A 12,757-nucleotide genomic window follows, 5' to 3' on the forward strand; every position below is an offset into this window, starting at 1 on the left:
TGTTGGTATATCACATAAAATCCTAATAAAAGACATTTAAGTTTGTGGGTGTAATGTGAAAAAAATCTGGGGCATGAATACTTTTCAAAGCTGTCAGGTTCCTTTTAAGACAGCAACTTTAACTGAGTATATGTTAGGTCAGCATCAGTTGCCTTCTCTGTAGAGAGGAAGTATTACATGTTATTACATGCCCCCCTTTTCTCTTTATGATTAATACAATACTGTCAAATACAATAAGCAATAAAAAACAAAAGACACCGGTAATTTTTTTTTCAATTAAATATTTATAAGAATTTGCATTATGCATGAATTTTATAACACACTGATGAAATATACAGTATGTAATATTATCTTATCAAAATACATAAATACTTAGACCATCTGTTTGTTTCCCTCATAAATACATTTGGTAAGACCATAAAATTTATTAACAGAATATTACATTAAAGCTGCTGACAGCAGACTGCAGATTTTATTCTCCTAAGTAAAGGAAATTCTAAAATGTCATATGCATGCTATCAGGCTATATACAACAAAACCCTCCAGCCAGGACCCTGCTTCATTGTATATATATACAGCTTCTAAGACAACCTGGAATATTTATCTTAAAGTGCTATTTCATTATCGTTTTCCATAAAAGAAATAGGAAAATGTGCTTCTGATATTATGAAATATATTTAAATGGAAAATAAAGTGAATGTGTATACACTGGGTTGAAATAGACAGAAGAATGGAAATAGTTTATGTTTTATTCAGAAAGTTTTATTCCAAATTATTTGTGCATGAAATCTGAATCCCACAAGAAAATATTGGTTGTCCATGCTTGTTCTTCACGTATTGTAAATGTATTTCCTCGTAATACTTTGGCTGTTTATAAAGGTGGGGTCCATAGATGCAACCTTGGCAGCAATGAAGGAATGAATACAATGTAAAACACCAGTGAGATCCTGAAATTCCAGCTCCTGCAAAAATAGAAAAAATATATTATATACATAAAAAAGCCTAGAATATTAATATGGAAGTTTCAGAGAGTATGCAGGGAGGGATACTGCAGTGTAAACCTGAAGGTCCCCTGTATGTTCAGCAATTTACACATCAAAATGTTCATTGTCAGAAAGTATCACTCATTGGAATGGATCACCGGCCCTTCATCTCTAACTTTAGAGGGAAAAATCTTGTTTTTCCTATTTTTTAAAGGTAATTTAAATTGTCAGGTGATTCAAGCGATAGGCCTCCTCATTTTATTTTTCTTTATTTTACTCTAAATTGCTTCAAAAATTTTGCAGAGCATACAAAATTTAGAATTAACCTGGAAAAAGGGAGACCAGTTATCTGGTCCTCGCCAGAGTGAAGTGTCAGTGAATGGTGAGGTGAGAGCTCTCAAAATTGCAAATTATCCCCTATGTGTTGGTTAGGATATAGCTTGCTGATGACTGAAGGTTCAATCACTGGTCCCCAGCGATTCAAAGAATGAGACTCTGGAACCTGGAGAATGAAGCTCTGTATTGATTGGAGCTGAGGTATCCACGCTTGTCCTCTACTACATTCATTGGCAATGGGACTGCTGGAAATAGCAAGGCACTGTACCCCTCTTTCCCCAGTAGTTCCAAAGACAATATAAAGAGTATAGGCTGAACATGTGCTCCTCCACTTCTTTTAAAATGGAGCTCTGCAGAGAACCATTTTCAAGGTACCAAAGTCCTACCTATTCTTAGGATCAGTGATCAGCAGATTATCCCCTACCATATCATATGGACTATCATCTATAGATAGGGAACAACTTATAATTTTGTTGAATACTACAACTGCTAAATTTGTATAATTACTATAAATGATCTGTTAGGTATGATGAGCAAATCAATGAATGAATTGAAATTCACAGTTCCTGGTGAATTTGCCTAAATCAACAAAAATATGTCTGCCACAATTTTACACATTGCAGAATATTGCATCAACCGCAAACAGCTCAAATGACCTCAGGCACAACCGCACAGGCTTCTCCATAATGCGTTGCAGGGATCAAATACGTAAATTAGTTCAGCCAATTAGGAGGGACTATCATAGCTTTTATAAAAGCTCCAGGCATCTTCTATTTTAGGGTAACTTAGGATAGTTAGAGGATGTCCATGCTAACAGCTCAGCAACAGAGATAGAAAGAGAATTCCTAAGACATTGGACCAATATTCCAGATAGCAATGTGCTATACAACTTCAAGAGTGAAGATGAGTGTAATAAACTGTACAAAAGGAGTATACTCCCCCTGATGAAGCTATAACTTAATAGATGAAACGTACGTTGGGGTTTGTAAGTGGGGGATCCTTCCACTGTGGGGCTCTTGCATGATGCCACACTAAGCGTAAGCAGGGCATGATATTCTTGCACTACTCTGTGTATTTGTAACATCACAGTCTATTATTCTTGTGATTGCTCATTATTGTCTTTTTTTGCAGCATGATACCTTGCTATTTCAGTGAACTGTAGTCACACATATTCACTTGTTGTTACAACATTATATATTCGATGTGGATTGATGCTAGTGTGCTTTTATGCTGACTATTTAGCATGATGTTATACCATTATCTTGCTCTGCAGAATATATCATTGTATTGTAGAAATCATGTATGGACTTATGGTTAAATATTTGATTATGCATCTGTGTGTGTCATGCATTGACTTCCCCCTTGTTTGTACCTACTTCTGGTTCCAGAAAGAAGCTGTGTTTATAGTTAAAATGTATCATTCATTTGATTAAAATATTTCAATTGAACACTTTCTCTCTTTTTCCTCTTTGTTCTTGTTCATCCCATGGTTGGAGTTTTTATGTACCTGTTGACTATAAGTCCATGGGACATAATTTTTGGATTGTATGGAATTTATATATTTAATTTTAGAGTAATAGACTGTGTCTAAGGAGTCGTGCACATGACTGTATATTCGGTCCGAGTGCAATCTGAAAAAACATTGGATGGCACTCAGAACAATATTATTATATGGGGCCGTGAACATGTCCGATTTTTTTCCTCAGACTGAGTCTGTCTAAGGAAAAAAATCGCATCATGCATAATTTTCATCCATAAATCAGATTGCAATCGGCCATGCAAGTCAATGGGTCCGTTAAAACAAAATTGGATGACATTCAAGGACACACTGATTTTCAAGGACTGACAGAATGGAGAAGATGGAGACATTTTTTTTCCATCTTCTCCACATTAGAGAAAATTGGATCACACTGTGATCAATCTCTGATCAATCTCTAATCAGATTAGTATAATTGTCCCGATTCTTTCGGGTGAGTGAAATACATTTGTGTGACCCTAGCTTTATACAGAGATTCACTTGATAGGGGAGAGATAGGAGAGGCGCCAGCAGCAGTGCCAGACTCCTTGGGATTGATCATTTATATACATCTATCTGTTTTGACCGAAAGAGCACAAGCAAGAACAGTAAGCGGTAGTAAAATTTTTGGAGATAGCAAGGAGTTTGTAGGAAACAATCCATAGATGAATAGAACAGTCTGGGTAAGAATGTTCAACAGCTGGAGACTAAAACTAGGCTAACAGCTAGACACAATACTCAAGCAATGCGTGAGAGATCCATGCGGCTTTAAGTAGGTCCAAACAAGAAACAAGATGGATTCCATAGATTCAGAATCTGCCATCTTGGTAAAGGGCAACTGCAGAACACAACAGCAGCCTCCAGTGGTAAGGAGTGAAACTGCAGCACAATATTAAAATGAACAATAGCAGCCACTAGTGGTCAAACTGTAGAAGGGCAGCAGAAATCCTGACAATATCCTGCTGATTATGTATTACAATTAGTGTTGAGCATTCCGATACTGTAATATCGGGTATCGGCCGATATTCGCGGTATCGGAATTCCGATACTTAATTCCGATACTTTTACAATATCGGATACCGGAATCGGAAGTTCCCATAATGCCTGCGCTCTGCAGTGTCTGTGAAGGATGACAAGTTGGATGGCAGCGCTCAGCTGAGATCCAGCCTGTCATCAGAATGCCATCCCAGCATGGGAGAATTCTCCTGATTGTTTAAAAGCCGGCGGGCGGTAAAAAGCCGCCGGCTTTTAAACAATCACACAGCCCCATACTGCTTCCCCGCAGCCTCCCACCCCGATCCTCCGCTCCCCTCGCCACCTCCAATCCCAATCGTAAATTAGGACTGGGCGGGGAGCGCAGCACCAAGGAGCGAAGGACCCGGGCGGGGAAGCCGGCAGTGAAAAGACTTCACCGGCTTTCCCGTTCTGTGCTGCGCTTTCCCGCCGGTTATTTCAAATGAACAGCTGAGGTATCAGCTGATGCCGATCAGCTGTTCATTTGAAGTCGCCGCGTTGCCCTCAGAGGGTTCATGTGAGTTCATGCTTGACTGCATTGTATGAACTCACATGAACTTTCCCACGGCCGCACAGATCAGCCTCACCTCCCAGACCCGTCATGATTAGTGTGTGTGCGGGGTGTGTGTGCGATGTTTGTGCGGGTGTGTGCGTGCAGGCAGACATAGGCCGATGTGACACTACTACTCCCATCGGCCTATGTCTGTCCCCCATCCACTCGTGCCAGCAGGATCAGCTCGATGGGAGCAGTAGTTCCCATCAGCCTGATCCTGCTATTTAAATTGCCCTACTGTGTCCCCAATAAATGTTAAATACATGTCATTGGTGGCCAGTGGTTACCTAAAAGAAATTAGTTCATACATTACCTGTCCCCGCCGATCGCCACCTAAAATAAAGTAAAAAATAAAAAACTACACCTATACTCACCTAGACACCTAATTCCCCGAAGCCATCGATCTCCTGTAATAAAATATAAAATAATAAACCACAACCTTATCCTTACCCTTCCGTAGCAGTCCACGAGTGTCCCACGAAGATCTCCAGTTCAGAGCAGCCACATAGAATGTGACCGCTCTGAACCGCTGCCGCCGCTAGAATGACGGGGCCGTAAAGCAGCCCCGTCATTGCATAAGCGGGTTCACCGGAGTTCAGGCAGCGCTGCTTCGGTTAGCTCCTTTACGGCCCTGCTGTATCGTGAGAAATTCCCACGGTACAGCAGTGCCGTAAAGGAGGTCTCCGGAGCTGCGCTGCCTGAATGCACTCCGGTGACCTCAGTCAGTGGCTCCCGCTGCCGGGAGCGGACGTGTTCCCGGCAGCGTGAGCTTACAGCAGCCATGACAGCTGTCACCATCTCCAGATGTGACAGCTGTGCATGGGAGATCAGTGCAGGAACGTGGACAGGTAACTATTATTTTTAGTAAACTAAGAATTAAATAAAATTGTGTGTTTTATTTCAAATAAATTATTTTTTTCTGGGTGTAGTGTGTTTTTTCTTTTTAACACTTTGTAGGTTAGTAATGGGGGTGTCTTATAGACGCCCATCATTACTAACCTGGGCTTCATGGCAGCTGGCGCTGACATGAACCCCAGCCCCATTACCCCCTGCCACCGCACCAGGGCAGCGTGGAAGAGCGAGGCTAAGTGCTAGAATTGGCGCATCCTATGGATGCGCCATTTCTGGGGCGGCTGACGGCTGGTGTTTCTAGCCTGGGAGGGGGCCATTATTCATGGCACCCTTCCTGGGCTATTAATATCAGCCCCCAGCTGTCTGCCTAGCCTTTGCTAGCTATTAAAATAGGGGGGACCCCACGTCATTTTTTTTTGGGGGGTCCCCCATTTTAATAGCTAGTAAAGGCTAGGTATTCAGCTGGGGGCTGATATTAGTAGCCTGGGAAGCTCCGTGGGTTTTACCCCCTTCCCAGGCTTCAAACATCTGCCCCAGCCGTCTGCTTAACCTCCGCTAGAGACTAAAATTATGGGAGATCTCACGCCATTTTTTTTTTAAATAAATCATTTATTTTAACACTAAATGACATTTGAGGAGTTAATAAAGATGCAGTCCCTAAATTATTATTTATTTTTTAATTAATTTTTCCCAAAACTTTTGACGTGGGCTTCGCCATATTTTTGTATGCCAGCCAGGTACAGCATCCAGCTTCTATGAACGCGCCATTTTCCGGGGCGGCTGCAGACTGCAATTTTCAGCGGGGGGGCAGAAAGCTTGGGCCTCCCTGCGCTGCAGATTCCATCCCCCAGCTGTCTAGTTGTACCTGGCTGGACACAAAAATAGGGAGAAGCTCCACGTTTTGTTTTTTTTAATTATTTCATGAAATTCATGGAATAATTAAGAAAAAAAGGGCTTCCCTATATTGTTGTGTCCAACCAGGAACAAATAGGCAGCTGGTGGTTGGGGGCAGCCCGTTTCTGCCTGCTGTACCTGGCTGGACCCAAATATAGTGCAAAGCCCCACGTCAATTTTTTTTTAATTATTTCAGGAAATTCATGAAATAATTAAAAAAAAATTGACGTGGGGCTTCGCCCTATATTTGTGTCCAGTCAGGTACAGCAGGCAGGAACGGGCTGCCCCCAACCACCAGCTGCCTATTTGTACCTAGCCGGACACAACAATATAGGGAAGCCCTTTTTTTCTTAATTATTCCATGAATTTCATGAAATAATTAAAAAAAAAAATACGTGGGGCTTCGCCCTATTTTTGTGCCCAGCCAGATACAACTAGGCAGCTGGGGGCTGGAATCCGCAGCGCAGGGAGGCCCAAGCTTTCTTGGCCACCCCCGCTGCAAATTGCAGTCCGCAGCCGCCCCAGAAAATGGCGCGTTCATAGAAGCGCCATCTTCTGGCGCTGTACCCAACTCATCCAGGGCCCTGGTGCGGTGGCTCACTGGGTAATAAAGGGGTTAAGGCCAGCTTGGCATTATCAGCTGGCCCTAAGCCCGAAATTCATGGGGTCACGCCAATATTAGACATGACCACCATGAATTTCTAGTAAAGTATTTAAAAAAACACAACACCCAGAATAAAGTCCTTTAATTGAAATAAACACACAATTCTTTATTGTTCTAAATTAAACCATACTTACCATCTCGCCCATTCCAGCTGAAGCCAACGATCTCCTGCAATAAAAGTAAAATAATAAAGCAACCTCATCCTTACCTTTCCATGGCTCCCACGACAGCTTCAGCTCTGCTACATCGAGATGACAGGCTGGACCGCAGCAGAACGCTGCCATCCATCCTGTCATCCCGCAGACACTGAGAAGCGCAGGCATACTTCCACTCCTCAGTGTCTGGCTGTGACGGCATCCAGATGAGCCGAGGTCATGTCCAATGAACTCAGCTCACCTCATGTACATCACTGACAGCGTGGGAAAATTCTCCTGCACTCAGCACTTCAGCGTGAGAATTTTCCCACGCTGTCAGTGACGTACATGAGGTGAGCTGAGTTCATTGGACATGACCTCACCTCATGTATGTCACTGACAGCGTGGGAAAATTCTCACGCTGAAGCGCTGAGTGCAGGAGAATTTTCCCACGCTGTCAGTGATGTACATGAGGTGAGCTGAGTTCATTGGACATGACCTCGGCTCATCTGGATGCCGTCACAGCCAGACACTGAGGAGTGGAAGTATGCCTGCGCTTCTCAGTGTCTGCGGGATGACAGGATGGATGGCAGCGTTCTGCTGCGGTCCAGCCTGTCATCTCGATGTAGCAGAGCTGAAGCTGTCGTGGGAACCATGGAAAGGTAAGGATGAGGTTGCTTTATTATTTTTCTTTTATTGCAGGAGATTGTTGGCTTCAGCTGGAATGGGCGTGATGGTAAGTATGGTTTAATTTAGAACAATAAAGAATTGTGTGTTTATTTCAATTAAAGGACTTTATTCTGGGTGTTGTGTTTTTCTTTAACTTTGACTATGGGGTTAGTAATGGGGGTGTCTTATAGACGCCTCTCCATTACTAACCTGGGCTTGATGTCATCTGGCATTATAAGCTGACATCAACCCCAACCCCATTACCCCACTGCCACCGCTACAGGGCAGTGGGAAGAGCGAGGCTATGTGCCAGAATTGGCGCATCCTATGGATGCGCCATTTCTGGGGCGGCTGACAGCTGGTGTTTCTAGCCTGGGAGGGGGCCAATATTCATGGCACCCTTCCTGGGCTATTAATATCAGCCCCCAGCTGTCTGCCTAGCCTGTGCTAGCTATTAAATTAGGGGGGACCCCACGTTATTTTTTTTGGGGGGTTCCCCCATTTTAATAGCTAGTAAAGGCTAGGTATTCAGCTGGGGGCTGATATTAGTAGCCTGGGAAGCTCTGTGGGTATTACCCCCTTCCCAGGCTTCAAACATCTGCCCCAGCTGTCTGCTTAACCTCCGCTAGAGCCTAAAATTAAGGGGAACCCCACGCCATTTTTTTTTTAAATAAATCCTTTATTTTAACACTAAATGACAAGTACAGTAATCAACACTGTCACTGTACTTCATATATATGTGACTGACATGTTTCTATCTATCTAATCTATGTGTGAAGCTCTATTCTGTCTGTTATAAATTGTCGGGTACAGATGCTGAATTGCCGGCCGGCTTTTTTAAAGAGACGGTGCACGAAAACACTAATATTTTTTTAAATAAATCCTTTACACTAAATGACAAGTACAGTAAGCAACACTGTCACAGTACTTCATATATATGTGACTGACATGTTTCTATCTATCTAATCTATGTGTGATGCTCTATTCTTTCTGTTGTAAATTGTCGGGTACCGCTGCTGAATTGCCGGCCGGCTTTCTAAAAGAGACGGTGCACGAAAACACTAATATTTTTTAAAATAAATCCTTTACACTAAATGACAAGTACAGTAAGCGACACTGTCACTGTACTTCATATATATGTGACTGACATGGTTCTATCTACCTAATCTATGTGTGAAGCTCTATTCTTTCTGTTGTAAATTGTCGGGTACCGGTGAATGCCGCTGATGAATTGCCGGCTTTTCATGTCATTCTACATTATTCTTAGTTGTTTTACTTCATGTAGAATTAACCTACAAGGAAAGAAAGGGTTTATTTTCATTCCGATATTTGTGTCCCATTGACTTGCATTGGTTTCCGGTATCGGAATCGACGATATCCGATACTTTTTGGGTATCGGCCCGATCCAATCCGATACGATATTTCCTGATATCGGAAGGTATCGCTCAACACTAATTACAATTGAAAAATAGTTTTTTCATTCTTAAATAGGCTGTCCACTACTTTATTATTGATGACCTATCCGTAGCAACGTGCGGAAAATGATTTGCTGCTATTCAATTTTTTGGATAAAAATTCTGTCACACCTGGCTAATTTGAATTTCAAAAGATTTGATCATCTTTACTCCACGGTTGTGAACATCAAAGGGCCATCAGTTAATTCACTCTCGTATCACAAAGCTATAAAAAGTAAAAACCACTGCTTCATATTATAGGACTCAATAAGAGAAGATGCCTAAAGGTCATCCCCGTCTCTGACATCACTATGCTGCAGCTATTCGCTGAAACTGTGCAACATTACACAGTAGAGATGAGCGGTGTTCGACTCGAACTGTTCGTCAATCTCAAATTCGAGCTGTTTTGGGCGGCGTTTGAGACGTTCGACGAACGCGAACGATTTGCAAAAAATTCGGCTGTTCGAGGTTATGTTCGATAACTGTTCGCACACCAAAAGCGTAACTGGATTTTTCACATAGCAGGGATTGTCTGCCACTCACTGTAATGCCACAGCCATGGTGGTTGTGGCATTACAGTGATTGCCCAAATCGATGGGAACAGTGCTCACAGTGAAACATGAAAAGCCGGCAATTCAGCAGCGGCATACACCGGTACCCGACAATTTAGAAAAGAAAGAATAGAGCATCACACATAGATTAGATAGACAGAAACATGTCAGTCACAAATATAATAAGTACTGTGACAGTGTTGGTTACTGTACTTGTCATATAGTGTTAAAGGATTTATTTAAAAAAATAATAGTGTTTTCATGCACCGTCTCTTTAAAAAAGCCGGCTGGCAATTCAGCATCGGAACCCGACAATTTAGAATAGAAAGAATAGAGCATCACACATAGATTAGATAGATAGAAACATGTCAGTCACATATATAATAAGTACAGTGATAGTGTTGGTTACTGTACTTGTCATTTAGTATTAAAATAAAGGATTTATTAAAAAAAAAATTGGCGTGGGGTTCCCCGTAATTTTAGTCTCTAGCGGAGGTTAAGCAGACGGCTGGGGCAGATGTTTGAAGCCTGGGAAGGGGGTAATACCCACGGAGCTTCCCAGGCTACTAATATCAGCCCCCAGCTGAATACCTAGCCTTTACTAGCTATTAAAATGGGGACCTCCCAAGAAAATGACGTGGGGTCCCCCCTATTTTAATAGCTAGCAGAGGCTAGGCAGACAGCTGGGGGCTGATATTAATAGCCCAGGAAGGGTGCCATGAATATTGGCCCCCTCCCAGGCTAGAAACACCAGCCGTCAGCCGCCCCAGAAATGGCGCATGCATAGGATGCGCCAATTCTGGCACTTAGCCTCACTCTTCCCACTGCCCTGTAGCGGTGGCAGTGGGGTAATAGGGCTGGGGTTGTTGTCAGCTTATAATACCAGCTGACATCAAGCCCAGGTTAGTAATGGAGAGGGGTCTATAAGACACCCCCATTACTAACCCCATAGTCAAAGTTAAAAAAAACCCCACAAACACCCAGAATAAAGTCCTTTAATTGAAATAAACACACAATTCTTTATTGTTCTAAATTAAACCATACTTACCATCACGCCCATTCCAGCTGAAGCCAATGTCTTCTGCAATAAAAGTAAAATAATAAAGCAACATCATCCTTACCTTTCCATGGTTCCCAGGACAGCTTCAGCTCTGCTACATTCAGATGACAGGCTGGATCGCAGCCGAAAGCTGCCATCCAGCTTGCCATGCCGGAGACACTGAGAAGCGCAGGCATGCTTGCGCTCCTCAGTGTCTGGCTGTGACGGCATCCAGATGAGCCGAGTTCATGTCCAATGAACTCAGCTCACCTCATGCACATCACTGACAGCGTGGGAAAATTCTCCTGTGCTTGCGCTTGCCGTGAGCACAGGAGAATTCTCTCACGCTCAGCGCATGCGCAGGAGAATTCTCCCACGCTGTCAGTGACGTGAATGAGGTGAGCCGAATCCATTGGACATGAACTTCACTCATCTGGATGCCGTCACAGCCAGACACTGAGGAGCGCAAGCATGCCTGCGCTTCTCAGTGTCTGCGGCATGGCAAGCTGGATGGCAGCTTTCGGCTGTGATCCAGCCTGTCATGTGAATGTAGCAGAGCGGGAGTCGTCCTGGGAACCATAGAAAGGTAAGGATGAGGTTGGTTTATTATTTTATTTTTATTGCAGGAGATCGTTGGCTTCAGCTGGAATGGGCGTGATGGTAAGTATGGTTTAATTTAGAACATTAAAGAATTGTGTGTTTATTTCAATTAAAGGACTTTATTCTGGGTGTTTGTGGTTTTTTTTTTACTTTGACTATGGGGTTAGTAATGGGGGTGTCTTATAGATGCCTCTCCATTACTAACCTGGACTTGATGTCAGCAGGCATTATAAGCTGACATCAACCCCAGCCCTATTACCCCACTGCCACCGCTACAGGGCAGTAGGAAGAGCGAGGCTAAGTGCCAGAATTGGCGCATCCTATGGATGCACCATTTTTGGGGCGGCTGACGGCTGGTATTTCTAGCCTGGGAGGGGGCCAAGATTCATGTCACCCTTCCTGGGCTATTATTATCAGCCCCCAGCTGTCTGCCTAGCCTTTGCTAGCTATTAAAATAGGGGGGACCCCACGTCATTTTTTGGGGGTCCCCCATTTTAATAGCTAGTAAAGGCTGGGTATTCAGCTGGGGGCTGATATTAGCAGCCTGGATAGCTCCATGGGTATTACCACCTTCCCAGGCTTCAAACATCTGCCCCATCCGTCTGCTTAACCTCCGCTAGAGACTAAAATTATGGGGAACCCCACGCCAATTTTTTTTTTAGTAAATCCTTTATTTTAACACTAAATGACAACTACAGTAATCAACACTATCACTGTACTTATTATATATGTGACTGACATGTTTCTATCTATCTAATCTATATGTGATGCTCTATTTTTTCTATTCTAAATTGTCGGGTACCGATGCTGAATTGCCGGCCGGCTTTTTTAAAGAGACGGTGCATGAAAACACTATTATTTTTTTTAAGAAATCCTTTAACACTATATGACAAGTACAGTAACCAACACTGTCACTGTACTTCTTATATATGTGACTGACATGTTTCTATCTATCTAATCTATGTGTGATGCTCTATTCTTTCTGTTCTAAATTGTCGGGTACCGCTGCTGAATTGCCGGCCGGCTTTTTTAAAGAGAGTGTCTTCTGAGCAGTTTGTCAGCTTTTGGACACCTTTGAAGGTGTTTTCTATGTGTTTTTATTTGCCTCTCATTGGTTTTAACGGTGTTCGACGGTGTTCGACAGTGTTCTAAGGTGTTCGACGAACAGTTCCACGAACATCCCGGTGTTCGACGAGCCGAACTGAACCCGAACACTACGGGGGTGGCTCAACACTATTACACAGCTCTTCTGGCCACTGCTTTTAGGCAAAATGGATGATACCGAAATAACTCTGTTCCCATGCAGTCAATCCGCTTCCACATGTATTTTCACCAATGTGTATGACAGTTATCAGAACTTAGTATGTTCATTTTAATAGTTATTTATATTTTGCCAGAGTTCCATTCTGATATCAGCAATTTATATATCACCATCCCCTGATGATACAAATTCTAATATTGCAGAACTTACAATCGTCCTGTAATGGGTTTTCATTTA

The 12,757-nt window shown here is 42.9% G+C and overlaps 1 protein-coding gene across 1 annotated transcript in view; it reads right to left on the minus strand.

The window, feature by feature from the left end:
• Positions 1–379: 379 nt before the first annotated feature.
• Positions 380–12,757, minus strand: part of SNTG2 (syntrophin gamma 2) — a 1,024,184-nt gene continuing 1,011,806 nt past the window's right edge. Inside the window, exon 17 of the mRNA XM_073674230.1 lies at positions 380–962. Within this exon, the coding sequence (XP_073530331.1) occupies positions 831–962 (132 nt within the window). The 3' untranslated portion in view covers positions 380–830. The remainder of the gene's footprint in view (positions 963–12,757) is intronic.

This window comes from Phyllobates terribilis, unplaced genomic scaffold, assembly GCF_046119375.1.
Source record: "Phyllobates terribilis strain yellow unplaced genomic scaffold, ASM4611937v1 Scaffold_3__8_contigs__length_932513732, whole genome shotgun sequence".
Lineage (NCBI taxonomy): Eukaryota > Metazoa > Chordata > Amphibia > Anura > Dendrobatidae > Phyllobates > Phyllobates terribilis.